Below are 16,206 nucleotides of genomic sequence, written 5' to 3'. Positions count from 1 at the left end.
GCTAATTTTCTAAGCCAAGCATTACACACAGTCACGAGTCAGACTGTGATGACTCTTGTTAACATGGTGAGGTCACACACACCTGGTTTGTTGAGGAGACACCTGAGCTCATACTCCACGTCAGCCTGCCTCTCCTCCAGGTTCTGCTGCTTCGCTCTGCAGAGAGCAACACGTACACAGTATGTTACACACCGCTAACCTTTATTCATTAACATACTTTAACACTACCTTACATTCAAGGGGCCCTAAGGCATAACAGGGCCTCTTAAAGTCTTCACGTAAAAATAATTATGGACCTACACTTTAAAAGCAAAGGATTCAGCAGAGAAAATGCCTCATCCTCTCTGAGTAACTAGCAGGAACTCGGCTGATGCGCTGCACTGAATAATTCCGCTGCTATTACATTCAGGTTTTGAATTTTTTACAATAACTTTCCCTGCACAATAATTACCCCGCTCCCAAGGAATTGAGGGAGAAATAACCGATGAAGGCCTATGATCGAACGTCTGCTGCGTCTCATACTCACGTGTAGACCAGCTCAGCCTCTCTTCGTACTAAAAGATGTTTCTCATGGATGAGAGTGAACCAGTCCACCAACAGGTGCTCCTCATCCTCATCTGAAAACACAACAGAGGAACACAGAGATGTATTGATCATGTTTCTGTTATTATGCATTGTTCTTTACAGGTGATATCTAGCATTATTGCCATCCCAACCCCACGTTTTATGGGGTCCACGTTCTTAATGATGCTTTTGTGAGCTTTTCAGGTAAAAAAGTATTTCATTTTAGATGAGGTATGCTTATTTTTCTTACTTGTCTTTTTGGGTTTCTACTAGAACCTGCTTTAATTAATTTAACCGTCCGCTCTGCTCTTGCAAAGCTTGCATTTTTCCTTGAATAGAGCTTTTTGGTACTTTCACTGTGTATATTTATAGCAACTAGACCGACTTCATAATATACAAATAGTGGAAGTATTACTTGTATTTGTTTTACTTGTACAAAAGTAAAATAAACATCTATTAAACGTAATGTGATGTGTTACCGTTGGGGTTGTCCCTCAGCTTCTTCTCCAGCTCCACCCCCCTCTGCTCCAGCTCGTCCAGCTGCCTCTCCAGCTGACCCATCTCCCCGTGGATGTCCTCCACCGGGATGTACTGGTCTGACTGCACCTGGAGGCATGGTGCGAAAAACTTCCTCAGCCATTCCAAATATTGTATTATATTCCGATGAAGTCGTAAAAATGTCACAGTGTAGTTTTCCATAACAAATTCATAAGAAGTATGTCATAAAGAAAATGTAATTAAAAGACATAGAATAATGTAGTTAAATCTCATTAAAGAGGATAAGATTTCCTTTTTCTTTTGTATTTGTTTCACTTGTGCGATACTCCTTTCATGACTACAAGGAAGTACATTACCGTGGCTATTTTCCCAGTGCTGATCTGACTGATGATATATATATATATCAACAATGACAGGAAAGTATGATGCTTATCAAGGTAAATGTGTTCTGTAACTGTTGTAAAATGATCAATATTAAGAGCTTTCTGCACATCTATGCATACAGCTTATCTATGGTGCAGCTCCAGGAGAGAAGCATGCTGAGGCTCATAGCGATGAGATAGTAGGTTCAGGTTCCCAGAAGGCAAAGTGCCAGTCAATTGTTCTCTAGTGATCCTTCATGTGAGGCACTTTTAAAAACATCTAATGTAAAAGTTGTATTTGTGGCTTGGATGAGTAAGAGAAGAACATCAGCCAGATAGAGAGATGCTCCCCGTATCATTCAGGCTCAGAAAACACTGGCAACATAGGAATGTCTTTTTCATTTAAATTATTAATTGTGGTTTAATTGTTGTAGTTTTATCTTGTATGTTTTTATTTTATATTATTTGTAATATTCCTATTAAGTTTGTAAGTCTGGAATAATGTAAAAGTCCTAGTACAGCATGTCATGAAACGTCCTTGTAGTAAAATGTTTTACTTCTGTACCTTGCGTTTGATCAGAGGGAAGCCGTGTCCCGGGGCCGGGGGTCTGGCGGGTCGGGGGCCTTTTGGTGGTTTGGATTTGGATTTGGATTTAGAAGGAGAGGGAGAAGCTTTCCTGTTGAACGGGTTCTCCTTACAGATCCGCTGAAATGAGCAAAGAGATGCAGCTGAAACATAATGTGCAGAATTTTGTGTTTGTGTTATTGCTTCTATTGGAGGTGGACCTGGTACCTTATTGGCGGCTCCTGAGGCCAATGGGCTGAGGGTCGTGGGGGGTCTCGGAGGAGGGGCTGCGGCCCCTCGGGTCCCAGAGCTGCGACTGCTCTGGGGGGTGGCGGGAGCGGAGCTGGCAAATGATGGAGAAGGGTGGGGGCTGAGGAAAGGGTGAGGCAGGCGCTCGGTGGAGGAGGAGGAAGGAGAGTCCACAGAGTCGCAGGGGGAACAGATGGAGGGCTCAGAGACACTTTTGGTGAAGGTGTGCTCCTGGTCGCTGCTGGGACCCCCACCCAGCGGGCGGCGGGAGGAGCTGTGGTCCGAGCCGGAGGAGAGACTCTCTGTGCTGAGGGCTGGGGAGGGGGAGCAAGAGGAGGGCTGAGAGTGAGGGAGGACTGCAGTGGGGCGAAGGTTCAGTGAAGAAAACAGTAAAAATAGCAGAAATGAAACGGGAATCAAAGTAGAGACAGATCGTGGTGGAGAGGGGGTGGAGAAAAGAACAAACAATGAACATCTATTTATAACATCACACACTTCATTTTTGTACTTTCACATTATTGTTCCAGTTTAACTGTGCTGAAGTACTAAGTATTTATTTATTTGAAGGCGGTTGGCTTTAAAATCACTGAAAGTATGTTTTAAATGTATGTTTTAAAATCGATAAAAAGTATGGCACATAATATAGGCATTTCAAAATAAAGCTGTACTTTATGTAGCTAGAAAACTAATCTTTATAAAACCTCTGTTCAGTTTCTAAGTGTTTTCAAAATACCCCGGACTCCCCATCCGCAAACAACCCATTCAAATATGATTGTATGTTCTATTCACAGTGATTACACCAGGTTATAGATATCATATTTGTGTAGGATTATTTAGTGCTAGGAAGACAATAACACACTGGTGGTTCTCCCCTGAGCCTCATCTATAAGATAAGAGGTTGAATCATTACAGGGTATGGCTTTTATCGAAGAATCATTGCCTGTTATTCATGCGTGCAATCACTTAAGGGGCTTCGGGATATGGGATGTAAGAAAACCCACACACACATCATTCTTTTTTTATTTTGGCAATGCGATGGTGATATGAAGAACGCTTGTCTTGGTACCTTGGGGAGAGGTTGATCGGAAAAAAAAGAAGGCTAAAATATCTTCCTTAATCTTTAATCCAATATTCATCCCATTTTCCATCCCAATACCCATGAACTGAAACACTGCAAGACGTGTTGTTTTCCACTCAATGTTTAAATGCTGTTATTGGATAACATGCACTAGCAGTGTAGGGAACTACAACATGAGCAAACGCATGTTCCCCTTCAAAAAAGACTTAGTGGTGGGGGGATATTATATTAAAACATGTTAAATGTCTTAAAGTCTTGGCGTTTCCTTCTTGTATGAAACAGCATACAGCTAGGAATGGTGCAACCTCTGATGTTATTTAAATGAAACATTGATCAAACTGACCTTGTTGACCTGTTGGGGGCTTCGGGACCCTAGGGGCGGGCCGCTTCTTGTTCTTGGCGCTCGCGGGGCTGGCGGAGCGAGACGAGCTCCCCCCGGTGGGGGGAGGGTCTGCTCCTGGGGCGTCTGCTGCCTGGGTGATGCGATACCACGGGTGACTCGCCGCAATTGTGGGTGGAATCGCACTTTCACCGCCCTCTTCTTCCTCCACCTCCACATTTTCATCGTCATCATCGTCGAAAGGGTTCGCGGGCGCAGGGGGGGTGCTGGGTCTGGAGCCCTCCCCTTTGAGAGAGGACAGAGAGCCTGTGTTGGGAGGGGTTGCCAGTCCGACAGGGGGACGGGGAGGGGCTTTCTTCTTCTTGGTGTCTGATTGGACCAGGGCCAGCCAAGGTGGGTCTTTGGGTTTAGGGGTACCACTGGACAGGCTGGACAGTGAGACACACAGATAGGGAGGGAGGGGTCATACAGGGGGGGGAGGCAACTAAATACAACCAAACAGAAACGGAGGGGCACACAACTACATGCTGTGACGAGATGGAAATTAGAACTGAGACAGATATGATTATATGATTTCCAAAAAAGAAACATCACCCACAAAATGACAATTGTATATAAATGACTGATACTTTGTTTTTCTGGCTTCCCTCTAGGGTGAACTTAAAGAGCTTAAAAATGCATTATATTCTTAATGAATCAAAAACTATATCGTAACATCCTTTAACAAACTCTCACAACATGTGCAATATTATTCAAGTCTTATTTATCCAGTCATATGCTCACTGTTTCCCAAACACATGCATTTTAAGTAAAACAATCATATTTAATACACAGTTTTATGTACAATTGTTTGAAATAGTGAGGTTTTTTGAAAAATACATGTATTTCGGGTAGCTAGCATGCTACTGGCTAAATGAGACTGGGATTATACTACATGCTTTGTGTGAGAGTTTATAAAAATAATGATTTGATATATTTTTTAACTGTTGTGAAACATGGCCACCTTTTACTTCAATTCCTCATGACTTTTCTCAGTTTTTGGATGTTTTCTTTAAGAATGAAAAGTAACAGGGCTTGAGTAAATTGATATCTACATGATTGCTTTTGTGGGTGACGTATTCCTTGAAGGATGATGCATTGGTGGCAATGGATAGAAAAAGAGGCCATTAACAGAAGTTCAGCTACCTTCCAGGAGAGCGTGATATTTCTCGAGGTTTGGGAGGAATCAGAGGCTTCTGGTGTTCACCTGTGATATTAAGAACATTGTGAGGACAGGTGCATATTTTTACATGTAATCATTTATATTGTGCAGTGAGTACGCACCGACTGTAGGGCTGTCTGCCGTGCGGGGGAGGCGGACCCGCGGTGCAGGGCGAGGAGGGGGGGTGGGCTCAGCAACGCGGCGGGGGGCCGGTACTGGCCGACTGGCCCTTTCCTGATGAATGAGCGGTGTAGAAGGGAGATCCCCATTGGTCGTTACTTTGGCTGGTGTTTTACTTTCTTCCTCTTTCTCCACTTCTTCTTCTTCTTCTTCTTCTTCGTCGCTCTCATCAAAGGGGTTTGGAGGAGAAGAAGAGCGCGGTGTCACCTCGGTCTCCACACTGCCCTCCGTCTCTTTTGCTTCTTCCACAGAGTCTGCAGTATTTGTTGTGACAGCGGTGACTGGGACAGAGTCATTTGTTGGCGTGTCAGTCTCATTTGTTGGCGTGGCAGTCTCATTTGTTGGCGTGTCAGTCTCATTTGTTGGCGTGGCAGTCTCATTTGTTGGCGTGGCAGTCTCATTTGTTGGCGTGGCAGTCTCATTTGTTGGCGTGGCAGTCTCATTTGTTGGCGTGGCAGTCTCATTTGTTGGCGTGGCAGTCTCATTTGTTTGTCTTACAGGAGAAGGAGTCTTAGCGTGTTCCCTCTCAGAGGGCGAGGTGTGAGGAACCGGGCTGCGACCAATTCTGACAGACTGAGCAGCCAATGGGGGTCTCTTACTCAGATCCGGCCGGCCGTTCTGATTGGCTAAAGCTTGCCTTGCGAGGTGATGTGTACAAACCAAGGCCCCAGAGTTACTTCCTGATTTGTAGGATCCAGGAAGCAAGGTGCTGTGACACTCCGTGCACCTGAGAGAACACAGACACAGGACAGTGAGATCAACAAGAGGTCATAAAGAATGTTGAGATATAAAGCTACAAAAGATTAAAAACATAGGCAAATCGGGCAAAATTATACAGACAGAAATTCCTGTTATCTAAATTCACACTAAATGAGGCATGAATGGTTGTTACTTCTTCTGGGTCACATTCAAATCATTCAGCTGGTGAAACATGGGCAAGGTTACTCATGATATAATGGAAAAAGGTCAACTATAAAATAATGCTTGTTTGTGTATCTGGCTTCTCTGTAAATAGATACCACAGTAGCTCTTATTGTAGTATTAACTCACACTAGCCGTTATGACCACTGACTGCAGGTGTTGCCAAATCAACCAGGACTCAAATAATGAGGATAATCACTTTAAAGGTCACCTACCATGCTATTTTTAGGCAATAGCATAGGTCTCAGATATATACAAATATATAAAAAACATGTCTATGAAGTGTTTTGCTCAAAATACCAAACAGATCACCCATTCTAGCCATGCCTCATATCCCTCTATTTCACTTCCTGTTTCAAAAGTGCTGATTTGGGGTATAAAGGTTTAAAAAAAATAATAATAATAATTGATAAAAATAAAAAGAGGGGCGGAGCTTATGCCTGCTCATGCGGGAGATTCTACCGGCAGATTCTGCGGTGATGAAACGCCATATCATGGATTATCAAGGATTATTTCTGAAACAGTATGGAGCTCAAAGGCTTTCTCTCTTGCCGGTTATACCACAAGGTGAGTTCCTTTTTATTTCCTGCTTCTTCACACACATGCTCTCCAGTACAGCTTAGCTCTGAGTGTTAGCAATGCTAATGTAAACACCGACCATATTACGTCCAAAACACTCGGGCATTGTTTCTAATAGCAACGTTTCTGATAGGGCCGGGGGTTTAAAGTCAGCCTACATTTCCGATATTACGTCATATCGGACGCAAATCTGGATCAGCTCCGTTGTAGCCCCGTTTTGAGAGATTTGGGTACGGAGGAAAAGAGAGAGGGTTTTATTTTCTGACGCTGCGTGAGTTCCCCGACACACCGGGGACACATATTTATGTATAAAAGACATCAACAAGTGCATTTTGCATGATAGGTCCCCTTTAAGAAACTCAAATTAGCTGCAGTGTTTACCTGAAGCAGTTGCGATGGTAGAGCTTGCCGTCCACCAGGAACCTCTGCACCAGGTGGACGTGTTTCTGGCAGGCGGCGCAGGTGCTGCTGAGCGTGCTGCGCTTCACCGCTGAGGCCGCTTCTACGCCAGTTTCCTCAGGCTGGCTCTGCTAGTGTGAGCGACCCGGGACGCAGGGGAAGGGGACGTCAGGGAAAGGGGGGGAGATGGAAAGCAATGGGGGAGGGGGAGATCAAACACGGAGTCAGAATTTAAGGATGTGGATTGTTCATTTTTGTTGAACTAGCTACGTCTACTTGCCACCTACTGCTTATTGATTTGTGTGCTTCATTACTGCATTTCCTGTTCAGTTTTAAACATGATTTAACACAAATTTTACATAATGTCATAAAGACATTATTAGTAAAAGAGTCCAAACAGCTTGGGTTAGTGGCTTAAACAGTCCCATTTTTTTTTTATATGATTTGATATTATTTTTAGGCATTTAGAGTTTTTTTTTTAAATTAGTATTTTAGTAAAAACAAAAAGGGCGAGGGGGTTAGCAGCAGCGCATTCCCAAACTTGGCACACAGTGTTAGGATAGTACTACAGTTAGTATTTTCTTTTTGTACAAGAGATGGTTAAAAAAGACTGACCTAACTTTCACCTCCTAACCCACCCCCACCCCTAACCTACTGCCTGGGCTCAGGAGAGAGAGGAGGGGGGCTCAGATGTGAGGAGGAACAAGAAGAGCAGGAAGAGGAGGGAGTGGAATGGATTTCCATCTGAAGAAGGGGGGGTGGGGGTGGAAGTGGAGAGGGGAGGTTGCCAGTACATGGGAGTGTGGCGATGGAGGAAAGGCATGCGAAAGAAAAGAGAGACAGGATACAGAGGCTATTTTTACAGACTGACGATACCTCTGGAGCTTTATTCCCCTGCTGTGCAACACAAAGCCCACACGAGGAAGTGGTAATTATAAAATACTTATGTGGTACATTGTTGTACTGCATCGGCAGGATGGGGTTTGTATTGTACAGATCTGATGACTTAATACCCCCGAATAGCACATGCCGAATTACATATAGAAAACCCAAGGCTCCAGATCCGATATACTACAGAAAAAAGCGGTTTCAGTCTGATTAGCCAGGCCTTTGAAGGACACCACAAACAATATATTACTTAAAGAATACAGCTTGTTAACATGCAGCTCCAGTCGGGTATCATGCAGGAATAATGTAGTTCAGTAACGCAGTTTTTAAAAAGGTATTATGTATGAAAAACAAATCATTATCAACACGTGCACAAGGTCATTTCTGTTTCTCCTGCTTCCAAGTCTTTCTCTTACCTCAGACTCGACCACTTTGTCTTCCAAAGGGGTGGGGGGCCTTTTCTGGGCGGGCTCATTTAGACCGACAGAACTGAGCCTTTTCATGGAAGGGGGGTTTGCTGCGGAAAAAGGAAGTTATCCGTTATTTGATATAAACAAATTATATAAACTGTGGTCAGCCTCAAGTTGGATTTAAAATTGCATGTGAATCAAAACCAGGTTTATTGCCAGGCAGGATTTTGTTGTAACAATTTAGCAAATAAAGACCTATTTATAAAAAAAATACATATATAAATATAGAAAAAAAGGTTAGAACAATTAAAAAAATGTTTAACAAATGAATCTGAAAAAGAAAATGCGTGCAGTATAGCACAAGTTAAAGCAGTTTTTTCAATTTATTTTCAGTCAAAATCATCAAATTAATTTTATCTGTGACAAAGTCAACATTTTAACATAATATGCATTTTATGTTCACATAGAATGAAGTGAGTCCAACTGAAATGACTGTAACCACCTTGAGACTTGTTGTTGAAGAAGTTGTAGTACTGGGAGACGTATGTGATGATGCTGAGCCGGTCAGGCACTTTCATGGACACCATGTCCTCTGGGTCCAACAGGGCCGGGATGCCCAGCTGAGTCTCCGCCACTTCAAACGCCTACGGTGAGGCAAAGACAGAGACAGGAAGCTGAGGAAGGGTCACCAGTGTTTTGACATGCATGCATACAATAAATAATAACTAAATAAAAGTAATTGGTGCTATTTTTTACCAAATAGGGGTGTAACCATCCATCAACATGGATTAATTCCAACTGTCATCAATTCACTTAAGCCATGTGACCCAACTTGTTTTCTGTGTCTAAGCAACAGACTCACGTATTACTTATTAATCTTTCTACCTAGATGTGGTAATTTGGTCAGATTGTTCTCACCTTTTAGACATGGCACTAAGAAGCTGCAATGGAAACTCTTAAAAATGAATTCTGTTCATCATAACTGCCATAACCGGAAAGACACGTTACTGCTCAATCTACTTAGAAAATAATAATTTAACTATTGACTATTAACTATTTGTTTTGTTGCAAAAAAAGATGCTTGCCATGACCAACCATGGCATACCTGATGTCCTGAATAATCTAACTCTGCTGCCAAAGCATCAGCCATTTGCTGATAATGTAATGTTTTGTCCTTTGAGGATAACCATCAGTCTAATGAAAAATTCCACTGAAGAAATTAGACTGGCACTGAAGTTACATAACAGGGATACATCTGTTGGCACTCACTCAACACTGAGATAATCCAGCCAACACTGTACAATAACCTGTTTTTTTTGCAATTTCTGTATATTAATGCTCAATACTGATACAGTTTCACTTCATAGACTTGTTCCACAGCTATCCTTGTTGGAAATGCCAAAAGGTACATTTTGTATGAACATATTTTTAGCAATACGCAGATATCTTCATAAACAGTCCAGATAACCGTTAGTTCAAAACATTCTTAGTGTGTGACTATGAACTGAAACATTTTGCTCTCTTTGCAATTAGTCCAAAGCAGGATGCACCTGTGAGTCAGAGTTCCCCAAAAGGACACTCGGGGTGTTTCTCAATCGCGAGTAAAGCTGCTTCAGAGCCACTATTTCAAGCATACTACGTCATCGAGTGCCGCCGAAGTACTGTTCCAATCTCCAGTATACTTGGAAATCTACCGAGCCCAGTGTACTCCGTTTGGAGAAATATCGAGTGTGCACATGAGTAGACTTCGCGGCCTTAAAATCCCCACAATGCTTTGCGCACGGACCAATTTCCCCAAATCTGTGGCGGAAGATGTAAGGCGGGGCCTCTCATATGACGCACACCTGCACACTTGCTAGCGTGTTCCACACTTCGTTTTCCGAATGGCAGGAAGTATTCTTGACTCGCTTCTGAAGCAAGATGCTCGGCAGACATGTGCTACCAAGCAAGCGTACTCGCGATTGAGAAACACCCAGAGAAGCAGGTCAGACCAGCACCGCCTGTCTGGGTCACCTGACCTGCTTTCATGAACCTCCTCCAGACTTTAACTTAATGCAGGTGGACCCTTTGGGAAACAGGTGTTTCTATTGGAGATGAGACTTTGTTTTAAATGTAGGGGGAATTCAAGAATAATTAAATGCTTGCTGTTTTGCATATCCAACTAGAAATACAGGTTATTCATACACCAGTTCAATCAATCAAATGGATAAACCAAAAATGACTTTTAAAAATAGATTTCAAGCCCAAATTCATTGACTCCTGCTGCCGATTCATCTTGATATCAACGTGATACAGTTGTAAGTTAACGAAAGCATTTAGAGATAGCTATCATTGAAGTTCATTTAACACATTTTACTTTTATATTTACACTGGAATAACTTGTTTATATAAAGCAATTCTATTTAAATATGAATGATGATTCCACAAAAGATATGAATCTAAAACAAGAGGAATAGTTCCTGGGTGGGTAAGTGACATAATGTAAGCAAGTGGAGGGAAGTGAAACGTTCAGAGAGACTACAGTTAGCAGTAATGTGGGCAACTACAGTGAAGACTGACAACAAGGTTTCAACCTCTGACAGCAGTCAGTCATGTATGAAGAGGGTCAAACACTTGTTAAAGTAGACCCCTGTATGCACTGTACTACCGCCTGTATGAAAGGTGCATTTCGAAAAGTAATACTAAGAAATAATCAAGCACAAACAGAGTAGGATAAAAGGAATATTCTTAATAGTCAAATCTGTGCTTGTTAACTTTTTAGAATACTCAGGCTTGGGCCTTATGGATACAGTGAATATCTTCATTAATATATAATGACAGCCAGCACACACAGTTTGTTCCCGCCTCACTTTCCCTGAAAGCAGCTGGATAAAAATGATATAAACAGCAGCAAAGAGCTGCCAACTTAGCTCAGACTGGAAATGAGGAGACTCCCACTTTATCCCTCAATGTTCTGCTGGCTTACAGATAATGTGGAGAGACCCCAAAAGGACTCTATTGGTTTCTATCCAAGAACTTTTAAGCTGCAAATTCAGCCCTTTTGCATTTCAAATCCTCTTTAAATGGTCCCCACACAGGGTTATGTCAGGCTGTTTTTAAGGACATATAATGCTTTAGCCTACTCCCACTCTGCTCATGGAAATGAAGTAAGACATAGACACACAGTCAAACACACTGAGGTCACACCCAGCATGACTGCATGCAAATGTGAGGCTTAGTAATATTTTAACGGCTGAAAGAAGCAAATGCAACGCCTAAAACGAAATAAGTGACTTATACTTCCCTTCAAAGCTAAATAAAAGCAACATAAGACCAGTGGAGTAAAGTAGACTCACCAGTCGGTTGTTTTTGTACACATTCTCTTTAGACAGCGAGCCAAAGTCTCTGAAATGACAAGAAAACATTGAAAATTTCAAGATACAATTTGAGATAAGGCTGGGTATGCAGGTAGTTGGTGTAAAGTTATTTAGTCTGCAACAACTGCAAATCATAGTATGTCCTTTTACATCAGGATTAGTTCAGAAAACAAAGCCATGCTGATATAGGACAGTACAGTATTGATTGTTAAACCATTTGTTATGAACCATTGAAAAGCCATTACTGCTTTGACAGCATGATGTACTGGAATGGTAAGCAGTTAAGCTTCCTAACTACCGAAGCTGACAATTGATCCCAAACCGCACATTAACGATGCAAAATGTGAAAAAAGTGCAGGTACAAAAGGAAAAAACTCCCGCACCAAAGGGGAGTGATGGGCCGATAATTACAAGGCTCTGCTTTGAAATGCCTCAGGGCCAGGGAGCCAAAGCCCGTAAACATCCTGCAGTAAACTGGAACATGTCTGAGGTGTTCTGGGAGGAAAGTGTGCATAAGTAAATGTATGTTAACAGTAGGAAAACAGTGTGGCGGAAAAAACACCTTGACCCTGGTGAGAGAGCTTGTGGAGACCATGTGGAAGTCTCAAGAAGGGAAAAACCCTGTGAATGAGCTCCGTGTTGGAGCCGCACAAAGTGACCTCTGTTCTCTCTAATCTAGTTCCCATGGTCACAGCAGCAGCAGCTCTAACATCAAGACCGCGTCACCACGAGTCCACTATGTCACATCTACCAACGTATCCAGAAGGAGCTGCAGCCAAAAAACTTTGACAAACTGCGTGACACTCGCAGAACAGACGGTGGCAGCCGACGTGCATGATGTAGTGCAGTGTGTGATCTGAATTGCAAACATAACCCAGTCTCGCTCCAAGGTTTATTTTGGGAAAGAGGAATGCACAGGAGTGGAGTGTGTGTGTGTGTACTGTACGGGCTTTTTAGATTCATACGTTCAACACCGGGATGAACAACAATATCTACCACATTTGGTATCCAACACACTGCTGGATAGGTGATGTCGTGAAAATCAAAAATGGAGCTTATAAATACAAAATATTCAGTAGTTTGGTATCTGAGCAGGGGGGACAAAACATGCATTATGGACAGGGGTGCACATAACTGGTACGCAGGTACGCATGCGCGGCAACAATCTGAAATGCGTAACGTCACTTGTGTCACAACGCGCCTTTGCGTACCTGATAGGTCATCAAAACAAAACACATATTTCGCCTACACATGTTTCTTGTCAATACTCAGTGGAGTAAATTATTAGACATGTCCAAAAAAAACAAAGACATTAAGCAGCCACTTTGCCGTTTCGCTCCCTGCTAAAATCTTCAGACTTTCTATGACTGATTGAACTGATTGAACTGGGTGCTGGCCGTGCCGCGCAGGACATAACCGACGGACCTGTGAAGCTTCACAGGAGAAAGAGGCTTAGATCACTGGACGACAGAGTTGGTCGCCGTGTGCACAGACGGAGCTGCTGTTAACGTCGGTGTGTACAACAGAATTGTACCAAAACTACGTCAACTGGCTGCGGTGGGAGACTCCCCTGTGCACATTCTGTGCCCCGCGCACACACTGGAGAACTGCGCAAAATCAGCTGATCACAACGTTCACGCTCTGTGGTCAAGCTGCTGCAGTTTTATTTACAACAAAGTGGAGTAAAACACACAGCTGCAAACTTACTCAGGCTGTTAATGGAAGAGTTTGAAATCAGACAGAGGTGGAAGAAGTGTTACTCAAGTAAAATTAGAAAAGTATTATCATCAAAATCTAGTTAAAGTAGCGACAGTAAAAGTAGTCATTTTGCAGATTGGTCCATTTCATAATAATGTATATGATATGTTTTATAATTATTGATCATTAAAGTGTTTAAAAATTAGTTTGAATGACTTTGTATACTGCAGGGTAGCTTGTGGATTTACTCCAGGTGGAACTAAAGTCTGATTTAACACTTGATTATATTTTCACATCATTCATCCACATCTGTAAAGTAACTAAAGGTATTAAATACATGTAGTGGAAGAAAAGTACATGATTTACCTCTGAACTGTAGTGGAGTAGAAGTACAAAGTAGCATAAAATAGAAATACTCAAGTAAACTACAAGTATCTTAAATTGTACCTAAGTACAGTACTTGAATAAATGTACTTTGTTACTTCCCACCTCTGAAATCAGATATGACTTCAAGTCATGTGATAATTTCTTAGTATTTGATCCTTCAACTTGGCCTCAGGAAATGCAAGGACTTCACAGTTTTGGCAACAAGTTTTGGAGAAAGCAAATTGGAGGCTTACAAAGAGACAGGGAGGTGCATCTTCATCATCTAGCATGCAAGAAGTGTAAATAGAGGACAGTGAAGGAGACACTGAGGAGGACAGTGAGGAAGACTGCACTTATTAACACCACGCTTCATGTGGGGTGAGTACCAAACGCTGTCTCCTGGTACTCATCTGAGTAACTCACTCAAAAAGTTATGTGCACACCTGATTATGGAGATAAAATGCCAACACGGAGGAGAAAGTAAAACTAAGTTGATGACGTTAGTGTTTCAACTGCAGCATTTATGAAGACAATTGAATTAAAATGCAATTCTGACCTCACTGTCCCATGCACTTTGGTTAACTGGACCATAGATGATTTCTCGCTGTCATGTCTACTCCCTTTCCAGTAAAGCTGAGTGACAGTCGGTGTGGGGCTGAAACTGAGATGAGGCCATTAACTGTACTAACGTGCCCCCTCGGCATCAGTGCGGTGTACTACTCTGATGAGAATACATTGGCTGCAGAGTGCAGGGCAGCTCTACGGAGGCCAGGCCCAGCCATTAGAGCTAAATGCAGTTTGACAGGCGGAGGTCTCAGCTGCAGATTAGCCCGACGGACTGTCTGTCTGGATCACAGCGAGTTCAGTTGGGGTGCTGCAGCTACACAGAGGGCTGGAGAGGGAGGCATGCTGGGACACAAATTGAAGCGGCAGCGCTCCAAAGCTGGGTTTTTAGGATTTGTCCAAGCGCTTATTTTCAGCTCCACTGCAGAGAAATTCCACCTCACTGACTTGTCCTCAAGTGAATGTTTGCTATCATTCAGGCATAGTCCAATTTACCTACAAAAAGCCTGGACCACCTGAGAGGTTAGCAGCATGGGCAAGATGGTTTTTGTCTAAAACCACTCCATCATCAAATGTTCCCCTCCATTTACTGGCTGCTTATACAAAAGCCTCCTACAACGTATCTCAGAAGGAGTCCAAACACTTATCTGATGCTGTCAAGAGTGTGCATTCCCAATAAAGCCACGTTATGCTACACTGGTGCTTCTTCACAGAGATGCATGTCCAATGCAGTCATATGAAGGGCAGAGTTTCTGTTTATATTTACTGACACACTGCAACTAATAGAAACTTTTCAGAACAAAAATATACCTGCATTGAAACAAAAGATCAAGAGTTGAGCTAAATCAATAAAAACATGTTCAAAAACTATTATGATAATCATTTAAGGGATTTTTAATGCATACAATTGAAGAGAATTATTTTGTTGCCTCTAAAATATGCAGATTTTCTGTTATTTGTCCGTCTTAAATCAGTTTAAAGTGAAAATGACGGCCCTCATATTCTTAAGATGTAAGTATTGAAAGGCTGTTTCTCACCAAATAAAAAATACTGCCTTTTGGTGTCTCTGCCGTAACAAAGGCCTCATCTCTATAATAAATATGTTAGTCACACTGATACTGTTGTTGTGTTTTGTGGGAGCTTCTGTAATGTGTGTGTAGGTGTAAATCCTGAGAGGAGGGGTGTGTTGTTACAGACAGGGCATAGTTTGTCAGCCTGAGTTAATAACAGCACAGTGGCCTCCCACTTCAAATGTTAGAGAGAAAAAATGTTTGGAGGTTTTTGGCTAAAAATCCTGAAACCTGAGAATACAACACAAACACATACATTGTTGATACGAATGTGACATAAATGGCATTTTTTTTTTTTAAAGGATCTTACCACTAGAGTTATTAAATCAGTTATGTTAATGCAGTGTTTTAAGGTAGTCAGCGTTCTACAAAAAAGGTATACAAAAACAGACTAGTCTCACATGATCCCAGTCTTTAAAAAATCTATTAATGGATTAAACAGGAGCATAGATGAGTTCACGATCCGGCTACTGATTTGTTTTTTCATTTGTATCCTAAAAGGATTAACATACTGCGTATTAAAGTACTTTAAAACCATTTGAAAACACAACAGCATGTCACTCCTCAAAAAGATGCGTCCAACTTTCACCGTATACCGTTAATTTGAACTACTGTAATCTCATGTATGATTACATATTGGTTAATAATGCAAGATACTATTAATGTTGGGTCGTTAGACTCCGGGTTACTCACATTAATTCTGGTCTGTAACGATGAATTATGGCACAAAACGCCAATCCGTTCCGAAAGGACGTTGACATGTCCTTTACTTCCACATCGTTGTAATGTTCACACTGTATCCGACACCACTCCTGGAGAGCCTTCAGAGACCCCATGGTACTGTAGGTATCCAAGTAGTCTGTCAATAAAATCACGTTTCTCTGTCACAGCAGGCTTGACGGGAGACGACACAAAGTC

General features: G+C 42.2%; 1 protein-coding gene across 3 annotated transcripts in view; it reads right to left on the bottom strand.

Annotated features, from left to right (window-relative positions):
* The window catches only part of micall1a (MICAL-like 1a), a 19,116-nt gene extending 2,910 nt beyond the window's left edge, over positions 1-16,206 (bottom strand). Inside the window, exons 1-13 of one of the 3 annotated variants that reach the window (XM_034128345.1) lie at positions 15,982-16,206; positions 11,570-11,618; positions 8,737-8,878; positions 8,241-8,341; positions 6,919-7,067; positions 4,980-5,764; positions 4,842-4,902; positions 3,660-4,084; positions 2,218-2,594; positions 1,990-2,130; positions 1,044-1,170; positions 527-617; positions 83-156 (exon numbers count right to left, since the gene is read on the bottom strand). In XM_034128345.1, the coding sequence (XP_033984236.1) occupies positions 83-156; positions 527-617; positions 1,044-1,170; positions 1,990-2,130; positions 2,218-2,594; positions 3,660-4,084; positions 4,842-4,902; positions 4,980-5,764; positions 6,919-7,067; positions 8,241-8,341; positions 8,737-8,878; positions 11,570-11,618; positions 15,982-16,124 (2,665 nt within the window). In that variant the 5' untranslated portion in view covers positions 16,125-16,206. The remainder of the gene's footprint in view (positions 1-82; positions 157-526; positions 618-1,043; positions 1,171-1,989; positions 2,131-2,217; positions 2,595-3,659; positions 4,085-4,841; positions 4,903-4,979; positions 5,765-6,918; positions 7,068-8,240; positions 8,342-8,736; positions 8,879-11,569; positions 11,619-15,981) is intronic. The other 2 variants (XM_034128348.1, XM_034128347.1) reach the window with 2 other exon arrangements.

Source organism: Trematomus bernacchii, unplaced genomic scaffold, assembly GCF_902827165.1.
Source record: "Trematomus bernacchii unplaced genomic scaffold, fTreBer1.1, whole genome shotgun sequence".
Taxonomy (NCBI): Eukaryota; Metazoa; Chordata; class Actinopteri; order Perciformes; family Nototheniidae; genus Trematomus; species Trematomus bernacchii.
The sequence above is the reverse complement of the archived record's forward strand: the minus strand, read 5'-3'. Positions and strand labels throughout refer to the sequence as shown.